The sequence below is a fragment of the Berghia stephanieae genome, chromosome 1 (assembly GCF_034508935.2).
Source record: "Berghia stephanieae isolate SIO BIC M18660-M18661 chromosome 1, UCSD_Bste_1.3, whole genome shotgun sequence".
In the NCBI taxonomy this organism is placed as follows: domain Eukaryota; kingdom Metazoa; phylum Mollusca; class Gastropoda; order Nudibranchia; family Aeolidiidae; genus Berghia; species Berghia stephanieae.
The window spans coordinates 72,690,928-72,716,327 of record NC_088360.1 but is presented as its reverse complement, the minus strand read 5'-3'; the positions used below and the strand labels follow the sequence as shown (position 1 = coordinate 72,716,327).

The window sequence follows — 25,400 nt, the reverse complement described above, 5'->3', positions numbered from 1 at the left end:
AGAATTAGTATCAATGCTCTGTGTTTATTGTTTTCCAATGTTTTATTTCAATAATTGTCCAAAAATGTGTTAACTTATGTAATGTGACATAATTTTATAAGCGTAACAGGAATGAGTCACATGTGGATCGTGATTCACAAATACTTGAATAAGTGACCACTGGAAACTCATTAAGCCCTGGTATTACAATTTTATGTCGCATACATATCACAGAAAGCATACACAAAATAATGAGTATGTTGGAAATACTTGACTTTTAAAAAAATTGAAGACTCGAATTTGGCGTTTTTTTGAAAACGGCCGATATATAAATTTTGTTTCCAATCATGCAGACTAAATACTTTTTTCTTTATGTTTTTTTTTTTTTTTTTTTTTTTGCTTTAAAAACACAAACCACTTTTAGGATCATAGAATTAAATACACTTTTCACTCTGGGAAGGTTGGCACTCAACTGGTGAGTCGCATATCGCAAAAAAAAAAAAAAAAAAAAAAAAAATTATCTTTTTCAGGCAAATGGCTTCACCGGTCTGTCTTTCAGGCAAATTGATCCCCGTTAACTTTCACCCATGGTTCAAGGTTACACACAGTTTTGTGTATTGGTCCATTATACTTCTGGATGGCAAAGTTGTGAGCTTCTTAGCCAAGTGCATTCTATCTATATGAATCCAAAGATTGGGGCTTATCTTAACATAATAAGTCTTATTTATCATTTGCAGTAGTCCTTTAAGCCATAAGGACATGGACCAATACGTTTATTTTTTTATTTTTTTTTGGTTGTGTAAAAAAGACAACAAATGCTTCCCACATATTATTTTTAATTTTCTCTAATGAGCGCTGCTTTTGTTGTGATTATAAACATCACATAAGAACTCAACTTATAAACATCGCATAAGAACTCAACTACAATATGAAAGGGAGGACACAATTTATTCCACATCCACTTTCCTTCATTATCTCGAAGAAGGCAATTTTATTTACAATTACAATTGTGCATACAAAGAAGTCCCTCTTATATTATATGTATATTTTTTTTTCCTGTGTAAAAAAATGTCTTTAATAACAAGTCTCTATTTTCTTGGTGTAATAATGTGAGAGACTGGAGGAGAACTAAATTTTTGTAAAGGAGAACGGGCCTTTCTTGTTGATCCAGCCATTGATTTAGCATCTCCTCTGGCACTCTTGGCAGTTCTATTGAGACATAAAAAAGTATGTTTCATGTTATACATTTTAAATGCTTTTTTCTTCTCTCTTTCTTTCTCTATAAAAAAAGAGCTTTTACACAGAACTATACCCATTTAATGTGCTCAAAAAGTGGTTTACAAGGCCAACAGCAACACCTGATAGGTTGGATGTGACATGCCTGTGAAGCATTGTTAAAAATTTGTTTCGACAGAAACATTGCCGATACCATTTAGGTACTCCTTTTACACTTAAGTATGGTGGGAAAATGAAAAGAGCCTTTTAAGTGGATTTCGAACTTTGCAAGTTGAGTGCCATAACACTAGAAACAAAGTTGCAAGTTGTCGGTTACAATAAATTTGTTCCATCTATCTCTATAAGCATAAGTTATTTGCACCTTGATGAGTGTAGTCTTTTTTGTGTTTAAATCTTCAAAATTCATCTCAACCAATCTTTTAATCAGTTAGGGTCACCATAACTTGCTTCAACCATTTGACACTAAAAACAGCGGAGTGATACACATCAATTTGATGTTTTGCTGACTCTTGGAATTAAACTAGAATCTAATTCTAATCTCGTCTTAAATTAAAATAACTCTTCTGATATTTTAATATTTATGCACCATAATTTGTCTCAGAATGCCCCACCAAAATCAAGAGGTGCCTAAATGAGTCAATAAAATGGATAGTAAAATAAGGAGTAAAAATGATTCGTATAAAAGATACAACACAAAGTAAATGACGTTTCGGCCTTTAGCCTTCTTCAAGCTTTTAATAATTTAAAAATTATATTTTAAAAGGGGAGGTCTATAAATACACTATTGCCTCTCAAATTCTTTAAAAACCCTTCCAATTCCCTCCCCCATTTTACTCCCTTTATTATAATTATACTATACATTTTTTTCCATATTTCACACAATTCAAATTGGCTATTTTTGAACAAGCACTGTGATAGCCAGGTACTTGCTTGCACTTGAGTTGACCAAAGGGATAGATAAGACATCAAAACAAAGTCAAGCGATGTAGAGTTTGGTCAGTGACTAGATGGTTGACACTTCACGCAAAAACTCTCAAATTGAATCCAACCTGACTATAGACAGTAATGGATAATGTAAAAGAACATGTATAAAAGGGGAACCTAACACTGAATTCCCTGCTGGGGGAATAAATGATCGATTGAGATGGATTTTGAGTATGGTGAGCCTGGGTCAAAGCGATTTATAATGTTATGTGTTTATATATTACAGTGGAACCTCCCCGATTACGACACCTCCGAATAGCGACGACCTCCTGATAACGACATTGACTCGTGGTCCCGATTTTTTTTCTATTTAAGATCAGTAAAAAAAAAAACCTCCAAATAACGACGCACTTTTTGATAAAACCTCTGAATAACGACATCATTTTGGCGATTTTCTGCAGTTTTTGTAGATATCTGATACTAAAAATACCGAGTATGAGTACTCAAAGTTTATAAAAACGATTCCTGCTTGAACCAATGAGTACGCAGCTTTTTTTTTGACGAATCTTGGCTGATATGCATGAATAAAAACCAAGGTATAAATGTAAGTGTAAGCAAGTAAACACAAAATCTTGGAAAATGTGATATGTGGTGATAGAAGTAGTAGTAATAGTAGTAGTAGAAGTAGTAGTAGTAGTAATAATAATAATAATAATAATAATAATAATAATAATAATAATAATAATAATAACCGTAGTAGTAGTAGTAGTAGTAGTAGTAGTAGTGTTTTTGTGGGAGGAGGAAGAGGAGGAATTTTATCTAACTCGCAGCGTCTGAATTACCTGTTTTTGTTTGTTTTAAAGGGTTTTACAGCGCTTGTGACACATCTATGTCATATCAGCGCCAGTAAAAAGGAAGAAAATTGGATAGTATAAAACATTCTAGATTTACAATTGAAATGACATAAGAAAAAGTAAGACAAAGGGGAATGGTTTAAATAGGGAACAGATGAAGATTCCAGGAGCACACTATCAGTGTACTCAGTTCAGATCACCTAAAAGTCTCATCCAGACACACGCACAAGAACCCTCTAAGAGGAATACACTACAATGTTTTGTTTGTTTTGTCAATGTTAATAAAAACTGGCCCCGCGGGCCTTACCACGCCCACTTTGTCAGTCATCTTGGAAACCTCTAAATAACGACACCTCCAGATAACGACATAAAAACTCGGTCCCGTGGTGGCATGTCGTTATCGGGAGGTTCCACTGTACTTAATCTTTTAATTAACTTCTACTCCTTCTGCCCACCTCATGGAATCAGGGCTGTGTCTTAGATCTACTGATTTTGCCTGGGAGAGTTGGGATACCAGACGGCTTGGCGTCTCTCGGTGTCCTGACAGTGTTCTGTTTGTTGCCGTGCCCAACCTCAAAGTGGACAGCTTGCTCTCGCTCCTTCCAATGCTTTTCCCCTCTCTGCTTGCTTCTGAAATAATATGTAAAACATACTTGAGAAAACTTGAATGTTTGATTGTCAACGAAAGCGATCTGCAGTGAAACAATTCCAAGTAAACAATATAGCAATATAAATTTCATCACATTTCTTTTTTTTTAAACCCTTGATACTTTTGTCTACTTTGTTGATACTTTTTAAGTGCAAGAGTTAAATTTTTAACATTGATTCAAATACACAATGGATAAGGATTGATTTATGGCACGATCAGACTAACTAAACTTCATCATAAATTAGAGCATGTTTATCTTTGAAGTAAAAATAAAAAATGAAACAAGAAATAAATAAAAAAGAATTTACATTGGTTCAACAAATTGACAGATAATCATCACCTAACCCCATTTGTGGTTAACTAAATATTTCAAACCAATAATTATATGGTAATATTTATTGTATACGTGGTAAGCACAGACAATATTTTACAAAATAATATAAATTTATAAAACAACACATTCTATAAGGATTACCGAAACTAAGAGTGTTTGTTTCCTAAAATAGAAACAGTCTCTTATATTAATGACATATAAAATTACCAGTACACCTTTTTAGATTTCATATTAAAAACTAAACACAGAATAACAAAAATATATGTGTATGTAAAAATGTTTTGAAAAGCTCTTTGTATCATCTAACTAAAATTTTATTAGCTTTAACGGAGCACTCAATTATATAAGTAAAATAAAAGGACAGAAGAACACATTTTAAAAAATGAGGGAAATAAAACAAAAATAAAAACACTTAAAAATGACATGCAAATAAAAGAACAGCTAAGAAAATTACACAGTTGGTAAATGTTTCTTAATATTTCTATCACCAATGTACAAGGTACCTGGAAGAGGAAAAAAAACACACTGGCAACAATTTATTAGAAATAGGAGAAATTGTGTTTGAAATTCAACGACCATGCATGAAATGTGGGGTTTTGTTTTATTTATCTTTTGACTGAAATGATATGCAAACATTATTTTTTAATACGAATGCTTATGCAATACATACATCATTGTCCTCCAAATTTTATAAGTAATTTTATTTTTTTAAAACTAAAAACCTATATGGGATTAAAATAGATTGAAAAACAGTCAAAGTTTGTCTTCTTTTCTTTTGTCTTGGAAAAAAGCGAAACCTTTTAAACGATTCTTCCACCAACGGAATATATATTTGGGTCATTGTGGAATATCATTTATCATTATTCAAATTCCAAGGATCAATGACCATCTCATTCTACTCTGTGCCTATAATATCATGGAGATTATAGAAAAGTCTCCCTAAATGCAACGAACAGCCGAGCAACTCTGCTTGGTTTATCCTTTAAAAAAATGACACATAGATATATATGCTATTATACTACCACCATGTTGTCCACATACAAAATGTAGGGTTGTTTTTTGTTGTTGTTTATTTCGACCATACATGTCTATTTTAAGTATCACTTAATGAATTGAGATAGCCATCAACTTATTAAACATTATTAATTAAACCTGAAGTTGAAATTATTTAATCGATATTTGAAGCAAAAATGTTTCTGGTCGTATAAGAAAGGCATTTTGTAAATGTACAGTAGTACTTTGCAAAACTTCCAATTTCGTGAGACATTATAGATTTATAGATACATTAAAATAGCGAATTCTACGTTTACATAGATTCTGAGGAATAGATAGAATAAATAGTACCGCAATCAAGAAAAATATCTCAATTTTATTCTGAAAACACACAATCCATAAGAGAAAATGTTGGGTTTTTTTTTCCACAGCATTTTGTATTATAATGATAACAAACCAAGATTCACTTTGTTATTTGTGATAGGGATATTGATGAATCTGATCATGCATTGGCAGGCCTAAGTTCCCAATAAAGCAAATTTAAGAGTCCATATTAAAAAACCACAGATTCTATTAAGATCAAACCAGACGACATAGCCTTCTACAAATAATTTTATTATTTATCTATGCGCAGTGGTTATTGCCTATTAACCTACATTGTAAAAGCCCATGTCACATATAATAACCCAATACTCTCGTGCAACAAAATTTTCATTATAAAAAAAATAAACAAAAAAACACCCCTCTAATATCTCACTCCTTCCTATAACAGCCTGCTGTTTTTCACAGGGTATATAACAGATAAATATAATTTGAATCAAATTGTCTTGCTACAGAGACCATCTGAATAAAAATTGGTTTTATAGAACTCATCTCAATGTTTACAATGAAATCTCATATCTTGCAAGAGAGTAATAAACAAAATCATACAGACAGCTTTATAAATGATCCTATCCCATCGTCTCTAATGGAACATTTCACGTTTAACAGATTATTTGCCAATGTGCAAAACAAGTCGTCTGATTTCAATGTATTACATAAGATAAGAAATTATAGTTACATTTATTGGCTATCAAATGAACATATAGGAGTGTTATTTGGTTTTGGGAGATAAGAAAAGTTAAACACTATTCACACACACACACACACACACACACACACACACACACACACATACATATATAATTATATATATATAATATATATATATATATATATATATATATATATATATACATATATATATATATGCATACATACATAAACATACATACATACATACATACATACATACATACATACATACATACATACATACATACATACATACATACATACATACATAACATACATACATACATACATACATACATACATACATACATACATACATACACACATATACATATACATACGTACATGCATGCAGACCCAAAACAGACTTGACGAAAAGCAAATAAAACAATAGGTTCATACTCGGGAAATCTTATTAAGACCATCTCAACTTCCATTATCTTTGAATAATAACTTACTCCACCAAATAACCTGGTAATCCCACCCAAAAGGCGGTGGTTGTTGGAATTTCCCTTTTATCAGATGTTATGCTCACTATTGCATTTAATAATTTTAAAATGATCTCTTCTGCTAGTCTTGTTTTACCAGTTAATTTAAGAGTATGAGTACAAAAATTCTAAGTGCGCTAAAATTTTACAATATAAATGTAAAGTCTAATTTGAACACTTGAAATATGTTTTAAATGTTATTAGTAGGTATCTATCATCTTCATTGAAAATGATGCTTCATCAAACTTGATACCATTCAAATTAAGACATTAAGGAGCAGGCAGTTGTAAGATAACCATTCGCTTTCTAGCATAGCAATTGAATGCATTACAATTTTGGTTGACTACAAGATTTTTAAAATTGTAATTAGGAACGATATGGTCAAAGGAAAGAAAAACGGTATTTAAAAGGACCAAACTAAGCTAATAATATACTTTTAAAAAATTTAGGGAAAGGAACAAAGCATGGAATGTAAAATAAATTAGTCAAATATAAGGGATACGAGCTAATATTACTGAGGCGAATATAAGTTACCTTTTCCTCTTTTTGACTGCTGTGGACACGACAGTGGTGATCACAAAGAAGAAACAGCTTTAGTCAATATCAACTTACAAAGCTGGATTTATGGTGAGGTAATTGTTTTTTTAATTGACCATATTGTGATCGAATAAAAGAAAAAAATGTAATAACATTTACAATACAAATGAAATCAACAGCAAACTACACTGAGGACAACATTTAAAACATCTTCAAAAATTGATACAATTGAAAAATAGACAAATAACGAATTCATGCTGACAGCTACAAACAACTCGAAAATTCTTTGAATTAAAAAAAAATACTAGAAATATAAGTAGCTATTTTCAGCAGATTGGTTCTTAAGATTGTGACAACAAGATTTTCAAAGAAATGGATATCAAATATAATAATTAACATATAATTATAATCTAGATCTCGTGTGTTTGTTCTCATCAAATATGGCAATAACGATTGTGGTAGGATATAAGACAAGTATGCTCTGGGGAAATCCTAATTCATTTGTCATATAGACAAAGCACATTTGTAAATTGTACAACTAAGACGCAAATTCAACCTATAACATAACATTTTTGTTTTACTTTTCTTCTCCACGTATAATCAGGAGAAATAGAAGTAGTCTTTCAGAGCTGTGATGTGATGTCCATAGAACAAGAATTTACACCAATTTCTGTAGCTTTAAAGCAGCAGTAACAATTGCTTGCCACTATTTAGATAGGATCATAGTCTACTGCACAACATGCTTTCCAATAGTTCTAAGAGACCAACCTGTCCAATCAATGCTTGATGGAACGAGGGGTTAGAAAATCCTTGACTGGACCATGACCCGTTGTATGTGAAGAGTCATACTCTTATAAAAGCTATCGGGACTTCTATTTTCCTGAGAAATAGTGTCCAAATTATCACTTCAAAAAAAAACTTGGAGGGCCACATTTCAGACAAATAAATTCGTTACAGATCATAGTTTTGTACTTAGCTGCTTAGACATTATTCATTCATTTGGTGTAGATCTATATCATTATTTTAGAAACGATTTGAAAATATATTGTTGAAGCCTAAGAGAGAGACATGGGAGAGAAAAAAATGAGATTAAAACATAAAGAAGGTTGTACAAAAGTAGTATATAATATATAATTCATAAATGTTGCTGCTGAAGCCCGGATAGATAAATAAGAAAAGGGAATTGAACGGAAGCTTTAATAATCCCACATTATCTGTCTTCAATTAGTCAATTGAAGCTTCCATTCAATTTCAGAATGTTATTTCATAAATGTTGAAAATTCAGGTAATAAAAGTTTATGCCAATCATAAACCAAATTCTTGATTAATGAGGTATGAGTAGAAATGCACAAACATTACATTGTGTTTTAAACAAGCGTGAAGCATCAATATAAAGTTTTAGCAAAATAACACAATAAACCCTTAGTCATTGTTGCACATTGTTTAAAAACCCACTCCAGTCGTATTTCTTCACAGCAATAATATATAATGAAAGCAATATTTTAACACACGCCATTCAATGTACAGAGACACAGACAAATCTGCTTTGATAAGACTTATCTCTTCAAACATTTTTGATTTGTTTTCAAATTCAGTTCAAGCCATAACATTAAACTAGCATTTAATGTTATCACAAAACAAAATACTGAACCATTCACGATCAACCCTTACTATTACAAAATTAATATTATGAGTTTGCTCTTCGTTCACTCTTTGGAATGGTCAACTGGTATATTCATATAGATATATAGACAGTTTATTTTTCTTATATTTACACTAATTAAACAAAACTTGCATTTAAAAAGAAACCATAAAAACAAAACAAAAGAAAAAAAAAACGGTTTTCATATTATAACTTTGTTCAAGGCACAGCATTATTGGAATAATTTTAATGTATCAACGGGGTTCTGACTGAAAAGCGTGGGCTGAATTATTTCACTTCAATACATTCGTTCAATTTGAGAAAGTCACTTTGAGGCAGATTTGATAGTGTAAAAATAAAATTTTAAAAACATTTAGTTTCTAACTCACCATCAGGTCTCCTTGTCGCTATGTTATCGAGAAATTCTGACAACACTTCAAGTTCACCTCTCAGTTTTAAAGTTATCTCGTCAATCTTTGTCTCCCTTTTCTCTGTCTTGCTAAGCAGACGTCCAAACGCTTCTGCTGTTGCTTCATCTCTTGATGCAAAAAACTAAAGTTGATAAGATAAAAATTGAACCACGTACGAAAAAGTACATCACTGATTTCTTTAAAGCTGAGGATTGCAAAATGATCGGTAACACACCAGAATTGGATTTTAAATACACAACAAAATATTTGTAATCCGACACCTCAATTTGGTGTTTTGTCAGGGATAACCCAAATGCCAAACATTAAATTTGAAGCCAAAATGATCGGAAGTTCAAAACATACGTTTTTTTTTTTCGTTTTTGTTGTTGTTGTTTATTTGTTTGTTTTAGGTCTATTTTAAGTTCAAGAACTACGTTATTTCTCTTTGATAAAAGCATATCAATTTCCAATTATATAAATTTGTATTTACCTCTTGCATCATGTTGTCAGCTTTCCATTTTCTCATTAAATCACCTGTAGAAGCAGATATAATAATAAGACTGATTCATCAGATATTTGTACTACCACTACAAATAGCGAAAACTACCGCTTTTCACTATTTGTACTCCCAGAACTCTTATGTGTTTAAAGTTGCAAACCACCGCTCCTTTACCTATTTGTAACTACTCCCAGCACTCTTATGCGTTTAAAGTTGCATTTGTGAGCTTTCAAGGACCAGCCGACCAGCCTCCACTTTTCGCGGTCTTTCTTTGAGAAGTGTGAAGCAAAAAAAAAAAAAAAAAATAATGGCCCTCTCGGTAAACGAGACATTCTCATCTTTTCTCCAATTTGAAAACATTCGAAAATGAGAATAATGTACTTTTTATTTAAAAGTCAACAAAGAAGGTAAGTAAACTGGATACGACAATTTTTTTCCTTAATTAAGTGGCAACTCATTTCTCGTCATTCTCACTCTCACTCTATCAACTAAGAAGAGTACACCACCTCAAACATTTGTCAGTTCATATCTTTGCTTTTATGAGGTCTATTTTCATTTTGAAAAGTTCAAAGTGAACAACTAAATGACGCCGATTCAGTGGTGTATTTGGTCTATCTTCATGTGAATAAATATTTTATTATTGACTTTTCCAAAATTTGTATGTCCGTGATCTATTTTTCCTTGATTTCAGCTGTCTCAGCTCTAAAACTATACTTTTTTTTCTCAATAAATAATTCATTTTCTGTTTGCAATGTATTACAGAGATGTTGATTTACCACATGTAAAAATTTCAAAGTTGTATCTGAAGCTGTTTCTGAATTATACGTGATTATCCATTGGGATGCTGTTGGTCACATTTTTTCCTATATAGAGATTTTCCACCACATAAACGGTCATAACTTTTTAACCAGTTGAGACAGAGCGATAATTTTTCACTCTAGTTAATGTTTCACTCCCCTTTATTTTTCTACGCTAAATTAATTCCCATAGCCACTATTTTGAAAAATTCTTGCAAGTGCCTACTAAGAGGGTTGAACTTGAACCTGAACATGCTCCTTCTTTTTCTTCTACTAATAACTACAACTAGATAGGTACTACTCCTCTCCTTAATGATCGGAACCGTTTAAGAAGCTAAATTACGGGTTCCACCGGCGCAGCTCTCTAGACTTCCAGTCCCACAGTGCCCAGTATGGGCGGGAGACCTTACCCCCGATGTTCCTCGAGCCTCGAGGTAGTTTCACTTTATAATTGTTTTAGTTTTAGCTTTTGAACTGTGGATCTTTTGTCAAACGTTTTATTTTAATTTTTCAAATTTAGTAGCACTATAAAGGCCTGCATTAGGTATCGCTCTGCTGTACTGTAACTGTAAGAGCGTAAGAATAACATGGTAAAAGTACCGTAAAAGTATGCTGATGAAAATGATATTGACAATGAAATTATAAGAAGAAGAACAATAGAACTTATAAACAAATCAATAAAGAAGCTTTAAAAAATGAAATTTAAAAGAAGTAAGAAAAGACTGCCTCAAGAAGTGAAAAAATTGTCCCTGTTGTTGAGATGTGAAGTGGACATAATCGTGTCTGTTAAGAATTAGAAGAAATGAAAGGTGCCACTTTTTATTTTAAATGTAGAAAAAAGTAAAATTACTCCGCTCAGCATTGCTGCTGGAGTGATGTCTAGTGTTAGTTAGGTGTCACTATATTAGAGTGATATCTTGTTACTTCATATTTTCATTTTAAAACCTGTAGAACAACTTGATTGATTTGTAAATTTCCTTATATGACCATTGTTTTAGTTTTCCACAGCCATTATAATTCAATTTGAAATATTGAAAGGTACTGGAGAGGAGTCTTAGCGGGTTTTTTTTTGTCTGTTAGTTTTAGTTATAGGTCATAGTGCAGGTCCAAGTGTTGGAAATGTACAAGGTTTTATTTTTTATTTTAAGGTTAGTTGAAGGAATACTTTCCTTAGCTCAAGGAACGTGCAGAAGACCTCCCATATATTACTACTTACTACTACTTCCCAAGTACTAGTGCTAGACGACTTCTTCCGCCACCTGACTCCTAAATTATTCTCTCTCTCTCTCTCTCTCTCTCTCTCTGAGTGTGTATCTGTCTGTCTATTTCTGCCCATCTCCCCTCTTTTTACTAATTAGTTTGTAGGTGTTTGGCAAATTCTCAAGAACAGCCAAGATAAATGCGGCTGTGTGGCACTCTCTTCCGGATTGGAAGGTCCTGGGGTCGAGCCTCGCCAAGGACTCACATTCTCTCACTGTACTCATGTGTATGATTTCCTATCCCCTAAGAGCGTTGTCTGTCAGAAGAAAAACATCGCCTAACGTTCTACTTGTTACGTGTTGCTGCTAGTCATGGATCCTTTGTAAAGTGCTTTGAGCATGTTTGGTGGATATTGCGGCTTATGAAAGCTCAATTCTTTTTTTAATATTTAAAAAAGATGCAGGATGATGACGGGCATGCGCTACTTTATGATGTAGTATAAACCATTCCTAATATATGATTTTGCTAAATAGGCCTACACTCAAATTTTACGAGTGTATCTGGTGGCAAATATTAGACACTCGTTGCCACTGTGATTTTGATGAAACTTGGCTTATACACAGATACATGAATTTTCCTAATACGGCTTCAAACATGCGATCTGAACTTCAATTTATAATGAAGTAATTTTTCTCAAATGACAGCTTGATTGAATGTGACAAGATCCTTTCACTTAATACAATTCAATTTAGTGTAGTCTGTAGTTTGCCTTCTATATTAGAATGCACAGAATTTGAATTTTTATTGACTTTAAATATTGAAAACAACATGCCTTTGGCTTTCCATTTGTGCCATTCAGCTTTTGACCTAGTCCCTGATTTGAGTACCACGTCACAAATTTAAGTTCTTCGAGAAAACTCTCGACTTACTTTCTTATTCTTCTAACGTACTGAACTGTAACACCTTTGTCTCAGTTGGAGAAAATATTGCAATTTTTAAACTTAATATTTAGGTATTTATGTTAGATCTTTTATATTATTCCGTGTTTTTCAGCTTCCATCATATCACCCTGAGGAAAGTTGGCTAATTTGACTTTTGTGTCTATGAATGCAAGCAGGGCAAAAAGCAATTGACTTCAAGCAAAGGAGTTCGCCCTAACCAGAGGTAGGAGGTTGTTTTTGGACGGGGCAGGAGGTGTTTTTTTACTTTTACATATTTAAAAAAAATGAAAATATTATATGCACAAGGTTATAATATTTCAGAATAACTCGGAAGTAAATTATCACCATCAGCTTTTCTATCTTGATTGCCAAGACAATTTTAATAAAGCAATCAAACTGATTCTGAATTTTAAAACATCCAGAGGAAGAGGCAATGTGTGCCTATCTGCAGCTCATTTACAGTCTTCAGTGGGCGGGCTGCACGATGTAATGCAGCAAGACAATAGTTCAACTATTACCAGAACAGTTTTAAAAAGCGAAAGACTTGATTTGTTCATTAATTGTATCTGATTGTGCTGGATTAGTATTATTATTGAATGTCTTATTAAGATTTATTTTCAATTGCTCTATAATCTGCATGTTGAAATCCTTCACAATTGAGTTATGCAAGTGACAACGCTATTAATATTTTATCATACTATATTGTGGATAATTTTATTATTTTGTAATAAAAAGTTTTTCTTACCATGCAGGACTCTGAAATTAATACTGGCTTCTGAGGGTTACAGGGGCTAATCACCACCATGAAAATCACCATGTGATAAATTGGTAAGACTCATTCATTTTATACTTATTTTCCATCGATATTTTGTCCCTGCAGTTTTTCGCTGCCGAAAATTTTACACTTGACAGCAATTAATCGCAAATTCTATTTTAGTTGCAATTAGACTCAATTTTTTATATAAATATGTATTATTTTTTCTTTTCTTGTTACTTTATATTTTCAGTACTTAATTGTCCCTCCCCCCTCCCACTATTGAGTGTAATATATAGTAATAGATTAGTTAGGTAAATGCACTGTTGACACCAGGACCAAATGTTTAAAGGACAACAGCCATTCCAACTCATATTTTATTACGAATACATTCAAGGTGGCGCACTGAGATGGAGAGATGATGACCAGCTTGTGACAAAATTGACTGTTCCAGAATTTGTATTTTTTTTATTAAAAAAAAAATTTCTTGGAAGGGTTCTGGGCAGAGAGTTCACATTTTTCTATCCCTTATATTTGGTTTTCCCTTCCATGTTGCTCCCTGTCTTTGTTATGGATTAAGATTGCTCATTTTTTTCCTGGTCCTTGCGGGGGTCTTTAGTTGGGAGGCAGACAGTCAAATACTAGTACCTTTCTTCTTGAGATGATTTTTTTAATCACCTCTGTTATGTACTGTTATCGTTATAGGTTTTGAATATTATTGCATTATGTAAATGTTTTAGCAGGATCCTTTGCTTGTGTCTCGGTGAGACTTTGAGGTAATGTCAAAATTGGTACATCTTTGAGGTGCTCGTGAAATCTACTGTTCCCTATTTATTGAATCAGTCACCATATCATCATCCTTTTTATAGTGTTGCAAGCGCTATTAAGTCCTGTAAGACATTATAAGCAGATCTAGGTGGTGGTATTTTTTTGGGTCTTTTTTTTTTTTTTGTCTTTTTTTTTTTTGTTCCAGATAAGGAATTTTAAGATTTGATGGTTGTCCATAGACTTTTCAAAATAAAATTTGACTTTGACTATGAGTACGATGCAGTTATAAGTGCTTGATTTCTGAGGACTAATTATAAATGGTGACCACTCTATTGCGTTTTTGTATGCCATGAAAATGTTACAAAGACAATGAAGCGACGTTTTTTGGGAATTCTGCAGTCATTCATTTAACCCTTGAATTTGATGAGCGCCTGTTGCAGTTTAGTTCATTCAAGTATTTTAGAGTGACAAACACAACTCGTGCATTATGGGTTTATATGCAGATTTTTGTCTTTAAATTGTCAATAAAAAATAAAATGCTTTTTTTTTGTTTTGTTAGCTGGCAGGTCTGAATTGAATGCTATTGCATACAATTTTGTACTTTTAATCTTTTTTCTTTTACATTTAGCCATCCTCACTTTATCCGGAGAATCGCCTGCCCCTTGTGAATGAGACAGTGAAGGCTATGGCTAAAACAAAGGTGTCCACAACCCAACTTAGGCAATACATTCAATCAAGCCAAGGATAAAATGTATTGCCTAAAGATGTCGAAGATTTGCAGCGGAGATTGTTCAAGACTGATATTGACAGGACGGACGGTGAGACGGTACAGGAATTACTGAAAGGATAGAGGAGGAAGGAGGTGTAACAAAGTTCAGTGTGAATGAGGATGGTAGTTTTGAGTATTTTTAAGTAACGGGAAGAATGAGGCGTGATTTGAGTGTTTTTTGTGATGTGTTTGTTATGGATGCAACATACAAAGTAAATCGTATTTGTATCCACTTGTGAATGTTATGTGCATAGATGATGAGGGTCATGGCGGGCGAAAGACTGGAAATCCATGACCAACCTGAAACTGACATTGTACCAGTATGACGTGTGACAAATACACAGGAAGGACGGTATCGAATTGTATCTTCAGTGACAAACAGGATCAATAGCTTGTTTCAAGTTATGGGAGAACATCAGTTTCTGCAAAGAATCTCCCAGTTGGAACAGTTTTTGATCTCTGTGTCTCTGAAGGTAAAGACTTTGACATTGTTGACATGACTGACTTGATACAGACAAATCCCCATTCTAACCCTCTTTCTGACTTTTCAGAGATACCAGACATTGTAAATGCACATACTGGCCAGAGACCACAGACATAAATACACACTCTGCCCTGACAGAGACCACAGAAGTTATGGACACACAGACTGACCAGACAGAGACCACAGACGTTATGGACACACAAACTGACCAGACAGAGAGACCACAGACGTTATGGACACACAGACTGACCAGACAGGGACTCCAGATAACAGAGACATGCGACCATAAAGATGCCCTTGACACGACAGAGACAGTTAGACTGCGAAATTTTTCAAATGTGACTCTACACAGGAAATTTCATACAGAATTCCCTTAATACCTTTACTCATTGTCCATTTGTAAAATTTATTTTCATGTAATAAACCACCAAAAAAGTAAATTTTTAACGTGGGTGGGGGCTGTACGTTACTGTAGAATGAGCTTAAGTCTCAATGGGATATTAGCTTTAGGCAACCACGAGTTGGTATTTTTCAAACCTGTTGCTATGCTATCTTGTGATGACACGTCTCTCAGTCGCCAAACGTCACTAGCTATCCTTCACATAATGCAGGGTTGATTGTGTGAAGTACGTTTGGGGCCGGAAGATAGCAAGGCATAGTGCAGGCTACTGTATTGTGTCAGTCCGTGAACGGGTGACCAATTCATAGTACAGAGAAGGCAAATCTGTTACTATATGTCCCAATAAAAATATAACACAGAGAAGGCCGAAACTGTGTTATACAGGCCGGTACAGAATAAAACAAATATAACACAGGAGACCAAACACTGTGTTGTAGAATATCAAAATTTCAAAAGCTGGTCGGTCAATGACGAAATAAAAAGGGATATTATAAGTCGTAATATCACATCTCAATAAAAGAGTGTGATAGTAAAAAGGTGCCGTTAACAATTGAGTCGGTCAAGTCTCTATCCAGATTCAAAAGGATAGTGCAAAGTCCTGTATGTAAAACAAATTTGAGAAGCATGGTTGTTCTCAATACTTGTTGGGTCGTGATCGGTATAGAGTGAAGTAGTGTTCATGCTACACATCTTCACGAAAAATCAGAGCAATGCTGTGTCAAGATTACAGAGGAGCAAGAAGACAAGATTTGTTTGTGTGTCTTTATATGTTACGGAATAGGTACATTTTCGTTGTCAAAACTTTCATTTTTATTTTGACATTTTCTTGATCTTTTAAAATAAAATTTAATTTAATTTAATCAACAGACTTGTTTAATAATTTAAAGATATACTTTTGTGGGGACCTTTTGTAAAATCATTAGTCCGATTGTAGTTGTAAATTTCTTTATATTCTAATGTCATAAAATCAGTGACACCACTGAATCCCTACCAGCGCTTTTACTCACTGAGTCCCTACCACCAGCGCTTTTACTGAGTCCCTACCACCAGCGCTATTACTCACCCAGTCCCTACCACCAGCGCTTTTACTCATTGAGTCATAGAGCTTTTACTCACCGAGTCCCTACCACCAGTGCTATTACTCACCGAGTACCTACCACCAGCGCTTTTACTCACTGAGTCATAGAGCTTTTACTCACTGAGTCCCTACCACCAGCGCTTTTACTCATCGAGTCCCTACCACCAGCGCTATACGAGTCATAGACTTTTACTCACTGAGTCCCTACCACCAGCGCTATACTCACCGAGTCCCTACCACCAGCGCTTTTACTCACCGAGTCCCTACCACCAGCGCTATACTACCGAGTCCCCTACAGGCTTTTACTCACCGAGTCCCTACCACCAGCGCTTTTACTCACCGAGTCCCTACCACCAGCGCTTTTACTCGAGTCATAGAGCTTTTACTCATCGAGTCCCTACGACCAGCGCTATTACTCACTGAGTCCCTACCACCAGCGCTATTACTCACTGAGTCCCTACCACCAGCGCTAATACTATTAGCTACCAAATCCCTACCACCAGGGGGACAATATAAGCTCAAATTAGACCCCAAATATTCTTACAGTGATGCAGGAAAAAACAACGAACAGATCTCTTTCAAATTTACACAAAATGTTTCTTACAACAAGATGGATAGGTTTAGCAATAGTCTTGAAAATAAATTTTTCAGAATTTTTTTTCGATTTCTTAGTGAAAATTTGGTGTGACATGACAGGAAAAAAAATTGATTTAAAAATTCATAAAACTGCTAAATTTTTGTTTAGCCCAAAACCCAACCATCATGATGCAAAACACATCATAAGAAAAATTCTGACCAAATTTGAAGACAATCTGATGGGAAACAATCCAGATGTGAATGTTAGAAAATCAGAGAATGACGCGCAATGAAATTTTGAGAAAATGAAAAATTTGTCTTTAATTTGAGAATAAAGCTAATTATGCAGACAAAGGCCAACATTCATCAAGTATAACCAATATGGAACAAGAAAACAGTAATATTTTATAAATTGATCAAATTCTGAAAAAAATTATAAACAATTCGCTAACCCATACCTCTAAGAAAAAAAATTGCGAAATAATTTAATATCTGCTGTTATTCACCAAAAAATTACTTTAGTGGTCAAATATGCTTTATAGTTCTAAAATTCTTTAACTATATCTCATGAAGTAATAATGTAATGTATAATTTGATGCTAAACACCAAAAATAACTGAATTAAAAAAAAAAACTTTTTTAAGGGGCAACATAAGCTAAAATTAGAGGTAAAACCCTAAAATTTCTAACATAGATGCACCAAAAACTAGCATATAAATTTCTTTCAAATTCAAACACAATGTTTCTTTCATAAATAGCTATATCATGAAAACTCTTGGAATAATTTTTTTAGAATTTTTATTTGATTTCAACTGAAAATTTAGCGCGGATCGACAGGAACAAATGAATTTTAAAATTTATAAAATTGCTAAATTTTAATTTACCCCCAAACACTTACATCATGATGTAAAACACATCATAGAAAAGATTCTGAATAAATTTGAAGATAATTTAAAGGAAAATGACTAAGGTAGGATTGCTAGAAAATCAGACAAATGACATAAAACAGACATTTGAGAAAGCGCAAGCTTTTTCTATAATTTGACATAAAGTTAAAAGGCTGATTTTGCAGACAACTAAAAGAAATGATCCATCAAACTTTCAAAATATGACCGTAATAGGACAAGAAAACGAAAATTTTGTAGATTGATCTAAGTCTAAAAAAAATTATAATCGGTTCACTAACCCATACCCCTTAGATAAAAAAAAATCCTGTAAAATTGATTTTTTTACGCCCAGAGATAAAATAATTTTGTGGTCAAATATGATATCATACCTTATGAATTCATCATTATAATCACAAAACCTAATTATTTACTGTATACAATAGGTTATACAGATGATTTCTAGATATATTAAATGATTTTTCAAAATATAATATGGCACGCTGTCCTCATTTTTCATTTTTTTATTCTACTTGAGAGACAAGTCGTATAAAATTAGATATCTAGTCAAGTTGAACTGCAAAATCAATTCTATTCTAGACAATAAAACAGTTAAATAGTGCACTAGCTCTGAATAAAAAGAAATTTGCTTTCCCAAACCCTTGGAATAAAAATCTCTTTCGCCTCAATACAGAAAAAGTCAACACTACTTGTTTGCCACCTCTTTTTTTGTAGTTCCACAAAGAGGGTTGATCCTGCTCTGGATGGAAAAATTGAAATAAAAAAGAGACACATTTCATTAGCAATTTTTGGAAATGGCATTATTGTCATAAAATGCATTTGTCAAAGACATAGCAATTTTTTAAAAATGATCATTATTCACACCAACACACTTGAAATTTCATTGGTTTTACATCCATAGAACAAAACTCTTGGCAACAAACTATAGTCTGTCGTTAAGTTAATACATTCAGTAGTAATTCAATTCAAATGATGCTTTGCCATTTTCATTTAGAAAAATGAGCATTTATTTTATTGATCACCAATAAAAAATGTAAAGGCGCTATGGAGATTTGAAAACATTACTAACCATTGTCAAAAAGTGCATGCAGACACTCTGGTCTGCTGGCCTAGATGATGGTTTGCTGATTGATGAGTTTTGCCACAGGCAAAGGTTTGCCTCAACACACCTTGCCAGAATAGCCCTTGAGCCAGCATCTTTATGGATTGTCAGGACACCAGTAACGTCAACAGTGTTCTTTCATGTTAGCTGTCGATGAAAACAAAAAATTAAATTAAATTCACTACAGCGAAATAGGCACATACATGCCAATGCTAAAGTTTATGACAGCAACGCTTCGCATGTTGAACGGGACATAACGTCTGTTAGGCGATATTACAATTTCTTCGGACAGAGACAACGCAGTTAACGGCCAAGTACACATTTTACAACTGAGTCCGGTGAGAGAAAGTGAGCAAAGTGCCTTTTCCAAGGGCTCAACTATGCGCCGAGCGAGGCTCGAGCCCAGGACCTTCCGGTCCAAAAGCGAGTGTCATACCACTACGACATAGCCGTACGTAATTTTTAAAAATATGATAAAAATAATCACACTAATATAATTATCTCACATTGTCATCATCATAGGCATTTCAAAACTACTAATAATACTACCACTACAGATATCTTATCATTATAAAATATTACTCTCTCTCTCTCTCTCCTCTCTCTCTCTCTCTCTCTCTCTCTCTCTCTCTCTCCTCTCTCTCTCTCTCTCTCCATGAACATAACATACAAAACCCAATTTTCCGATATAAAAAAACAGCCCCCCCCCCCCCCCCCCCCAAAAAAAAAAAAGTTTTGAAAAAGTATGGACGATGCATGCTGTGTCGGCATAATAAAGAAAAACAATAACTGAATGAAAAGAATTTTTTTAAAGGACCCTGAGCCTGGAATGTCCTGAGTACTCGAAACCTCTTGATCTTGATAAAATTAGCAACCTTTTGACTGGGGATCGAACATTGAAACACCTGGTTATAATCGCCTGACATGGAAGGCTGATTTAAATTATTTGGGGGGGGGGGGGGGGATTAGTATTTTAAATTTTTTAAAAGCCCTGTTATTGTTATTTTTCACAAAATAAAGTAATAAAGTTAAGTAATTCGCGGTAGCGACAAATGTGTCGTCAGCTGATGCACAATCAACAAACACACAACCCCAAAGCATGTTTAGTTATAAAAATAAGAAATGAATTAAAATGTGCATTTCGTATGCTTACCTTGTAAACTGAGTATTCTGTGACTTGAAAAGAGTGAAGAATTACCGAAGTCCGTCAAAATCAACTTGTAATAATAGAATGTGATTGTGATGAGATGAAGTGTTCACTTTTTGACTTCCAGATAATTCATTGTATATTGCAGTTCTATCCGTATAAAATGTTATATTTTTAGTAATTACGCAAATTCTATTTTTAGTAAGAGTACAAATAAGCTCTGGCGTTATTTGCAGTGGTAGTACAAATAAGCGTAGCCAATTATATAACATTTATCAGTCTCTTATCATGTGAAACATCGATGGTGAAGGAATGATTTTATATTGGCATTTAATTGTATCCAGAAATAGTGTGCACGGTCAAACTAGATGAGTGGCAATGAGCTAAACTCATGTTTATCATTCCAAGAGTTTTGTTCATTTTATTAACCCACTTGCCTCAGATTTAAATGATTACCCAACTATGCGTAAAGTATGTTGTTTATGCGTGCTATTAAAAAGTACTCTTGAAAGAGAAATTCTGTTCTGACTATTTTGGGTAATAAACACATGTTAGATTCAGTGGGCAATATCCAAACAGTGTAAATTAAGTAAGCTCAAATATCAATTATTTTTTGTATTTAGTCTGAGAGGAATCACAAAACTCTCTGCCAAGAATAAAAACCCAAAAAAGTCAAGACAACTTCAGATGACGCCAATATATCGATTATAGTTTAATTTAGCTAAGAGGAAAATAACAGGGAAACCATTTCATATTGCTTTAATATACCTCTGCACAAATTTTGAAACAATCGAAATATTATAGAAATCCAAAAAGGATTTGAAATATATCCAAAAGTCTGTTAGCTTATCTAATCCTTATCATTATCCATATAATGTTAAGTTATGAATGCAACGTATCACTAACATTATTTATTCAAATCTTGTTTTTTCCTTCCTGAAATCTGCAAACCGTCTATTGATGTATTGCCACACATTGAGGATTGTCAGAATGGCATAATATAAGTGAAAGAGTTACCAACTTTGATGACATGAAATATGATGAATATAAAAAGAAAAAGAAAAGAAAAAAAACCAAACTAACAACTACTCACTTTTCTCTCTAACCAAATTGTTTTGCTCCATCATTTTAATCTTTTCATTTTCCTGTCTTTGGCTCTCCAAGTCAGATAATTCTTTCTCCAGCGTCTTGCAAGCCTGGGTAAAATAAAAGTTTATTATAAGATGATAATGATGATGATGAATATGATGATGATGATGATGATGATGATGATGATGATGATGAAAATGATGATGATGATGATGATGGTATACTTTACCGATATTCGTGTTATATAAAAGAAACCTCATAAATCTAAATAAATAAAATAATTTATACCTCTTCAAATTTTTGGTTTTCCTCCATCACCATCCGAAGCTGACACCCAACGACAAAAATCTGCTGTTCAAGCTCCTGAGTCTCTGAACCATTCCCTTTTATTTGTTCCATCACAGCTTTACGATTTTTCTGCAAATCACTTTTGAGTGTTTCCTGCAAAGATAATGGAGTCAAAGTGAAGCTGTATGCTTAAGTAAAATTTATGACTCATGATTCCATCCGAATATATGTGTGATACTATTTTTTTGTTGTTGAATATCGTGTTAGGACATTTCGAATTTCCCCTTCTCAGCCATGTGGACTTAAAAATGAATTTAACTCAAATGAAGAGTTCGAGATGATAGAAATAGCTGTTTGAACATATCAAAAGTATAATTATGATGTAATTTTATATTTGACTGAATCACACTTTCAACTTGATCATTCTTTTCATTCCACTTCACCCGCAACATAAAAAAGGGAAACCGTAAACGTCTACATAATTTGTTGATTTTACTTAACTTTTCATTTAACTTTACAATTGATTTGATTGGATAACACAATGAGAGTTAAAACAAAGCTGAAATCTTTTTTGTTAAGTCCAATGCCTTTGATATGATAAAAAGAGTACCTCGCACCCCCCCCCCCCCCCACCCCCAAAGCATAAATAATCAAACACAATATGACCTCAGCGTTTTTATGATCAACTTATAAACTTAGTCTTATCATTATGACATCAAATTTGGAATAATTTACAATTAAAATCTATTGAAATTGGAACAGTCTCCAATCGGGAAACAATATAAAACGGGACGAATTCACAGGGAACTGAATTTTTTCCATATAATTTACACCTCTAATTGGGACAGTCCCTTACTATTCAGAAAAAAAATTGTCTGAGACTGACGCTCATATTGATTTTGTTGCAAGTAGCCCGAATTCTCCACCTCAAAATATCATATGGGTGAATTATTTCATGGTCTGTGTCAATGCTTACTACATTTCCTTATATCTTTCTATGTGTGAAATGTGTCTCGCACATTTACAATCAAATTCAAAGAAGAGGGGACTAATTGCTGATCCATGTATGTTCTTGCATTAACGTCTCTTGTCTGGTCAAGTGTGAAACTGGCCTCAAAAGTAAAGGTGTTCTATCTGGGGGTCATCTCTTCAGAGGTCGACGTGAAATTTCCTGCCAAGCATGTCTATCCGTCGCCCTGTTGTTGCATTCAGCTGCAGTAAGGCCAGTCCATGATTTGATGTCATCCATCCATATCCTTGCCGGTCGACCTCTTGTCTTCCTTCCCTCCATGCATCCCTCTAAAATGTGGTTTTGGATGGAGATGTGGCGCTTTGTATGACCAAAATATTTGATCTTTCTTGTTTTAATTGTTTTCAATAAGTTTGGCCTTATGTTCATAATGTCACACACTTCTTCGTTGGTCTTCTTTTCAGTCCAGCTGATTTTGGCCATACGACAGGATGTCCACATTTCAAAGGCTTCAATTCGTTTTTCAATGTTTTCATTCATGGTCCATGTTTCCGAACCGTAAAGCAGAGCCAAAGTGTTAGGTTGAAGCTAATGGCTTATGTGAACAATCGATGGTGCATTCTTTTGTTAAAAGTGTTGATAACAATGCATGTCCATTTAACATGACTTTGGATGTCTCCAGTTTAGAATAGATTAGGTCTTTCATTGTAAGACCAACTCTTATGAAGTCCACACTTATTAACCAGTCCATTTTATAGATGCACTTCTAGAGAGATTGCAATGATGTGACTGTAGGGTTTTAGAATTGTAGGACAACTGAAATCTCCACCTCCCCGGCAAATCAGAATGATTTTTGGCAGTGACAGACATTTGCCCCTTTTGCTTACTGATACTGATATCTGGGTATTATCAGTCTTTTACCAAAACAGACTCTACAGAAATATTTTCCTTGAGCACAAATTATTTATTTATTGATTTATTTATCTATTTATTTATTCATTCCTTTATCTTGTGATTTATTTATCTATTTATTCATTCATTCATCCAATCATTTATTTATTCATATTCTTTAAAAAATTCAGAACCCCAAAACATATTCAATTATGAAATGCGCTTGTTTTACCTGGGGAGCTTTTAAGTTGTCTCTGTCCTTTTTCGCCCTCTTTATGGCATCTTCGAGGCCCAATTTTTTGTTTTTCAAAACTAAAATGAGAAAAGAATATTATCAAAAACACGGCTAATGAAGACGCTTTGAAATGAATACTGGTAGCATAACCAAATTGATACACTGTCTCTTGAAACAGTCAGTTGACAATGGCATAGCCAGAGGCTTAACAGATGACAGAGAAAACTCTGGCCCAATCATGAATTAGTCCACGAATAAGTTATCCCAAGCTATTATTAGTGATAGACACTTAAAAATTTTTAAGACAAAGAAGGTACATTGTTCTACTGAATAAGATTGACTTTAGCTCAAAACAAATAAATAAAGCATTGTAAAGCACATGATTCAACAATTCCTTACAACTGTCTTTATCTGAACCCCTCTTCCTCCTCCTCATTCTCTTTTCCCTTTTCCTCCTCCTCCTCCTGCTAATGCAGCAGCATCTTTCTCCTCCTCCCCCCTCCTCCTCCTTCTTCTTCTTCATCTTCTTCTTCTTTTAAACAGAATGATGCAAACTAAGTATTACTTAAAATACTGTTATATCTAAAAGAAATGTAAAATGATGGTACTTTCCTTACAGTCTGTAGTGTATTCAGAAATAAGGAAATTTTTTAAGAAACACAAGTCAATACACATCTTCTGAACAAACAAAGCATTGTCGCTAATAACTTATCTAGACACTGAACAATTTTTTTGACCCCATCTCCTCATACATATTTGGGGAGTTAAACTGGAATGGTTGATCAAAACAACATGGACGACGAAACAACCGTCTCAAGATAAACAATCCAAAAATTGTTGGGCGCCACCTCTTTCTGTGTCAAGCAGGGGTTGACAGGAAAAAAAAGCGTTTATACAGATGAAATTATATCAAAACATAAAGCACTTCGAATGACCAATTTGAATAGAAAAATTATGCTTTGTCAAGAAAAGCAGACACTCAGACAAAAAGAGCAGTCATGGAAACTGAGAATTTTCAAAAATTTCTATTGGACAAGTCTGCTAAAACCATTGCCTTCAATGAATGCCTTTACAGCTTTAATCATTTTCTGTGATTATATTCACATTTCAATGGACTTTGAGACCATTTATAAGTTTGAAATGAATAAATATTTTGCAAACGGAATTTAAAAACACCAAACATACTTCAACTCAGACAATGATTATGAGTAGGTTATAGTTTTTGTGCAATTATCTAATTTTTAAATTACATTTTAAATATGGTGTTATGCGATACAAAACAAAAAGAAACACAATATATATGTACATATATATGTTCAATCTTCACATTTGGTAATAATAGACAATATTTTAATATAATGTCAATGACTGTCTTTAACAGTGTGCCA

At 33.6% G+C, this 25,400-nt stretch overlaps 1 protein-coding gene and 1 long non-coding RNA gene across 3 annotated transcripts in view; both read right to left on the bottom strand.

Annotated features, from left to right (window-relative positions):
- Positions 1-908: 908 nt before the first annotated feature.
- LOC144956084 (uncharacterized) overlaps positions 909-25,400 on the bottom strand; it is a 45,281-nt gene continuing 20,789 nt past the window's right edge. Inside the window, exons 19-26 of one of the 2 annotated variants that reach the window (XM_078886433.1) lie at positions 24,010-24,089; positions 21,917-22,069; positions 21,633-21,735; positions 9,611-9,654; positions 9,100-9,262; positions 7,066-7,084; positions 3,449-3,623; positions 909-1,188 (exon numbers count right to left, since the gene is read on the bottom strand). In XM_078886433.1, the coding sequence (XP_078742559.1) occupies positions 3,458-3,623; positions 7,066-7,084; positions 9,100-9,262; positions 9,611-9,654; positions 21,633-21,735; positions 21,917-22,069; positions 24,010-24,089 (728 nt within the window). In that variant the 3' untranslated portion in view covers positions 909-1,188; positions 3,449-3,457. The remainder of the gene's footprint in view (positions 1,189-3,448; positions 3,624-7,065; positions 7,085-9,099; positions 9,263-9,610; positions 9,655-21,632; positions 21,736-21,916; positions 22,070-24,009; positions 24,090-25,400) is intronic. The other variant, XM_078886422.1, reaches the window with a different exon arrangement.
- Positions 18,838-21,089, bottom strand: LOC144963486 (uncharacterized). Its single transcript, XR_013643635.1, has 3 exons — positions 21,069-21,089; positions 19,360-19,527; positions 18,838-19,029 (listed from the first exon to the last, which is right to left on the bottom strand). It is a non-coding gene; the product is annotated as an uncharacterized LOC144963486 (long non-coding RNA).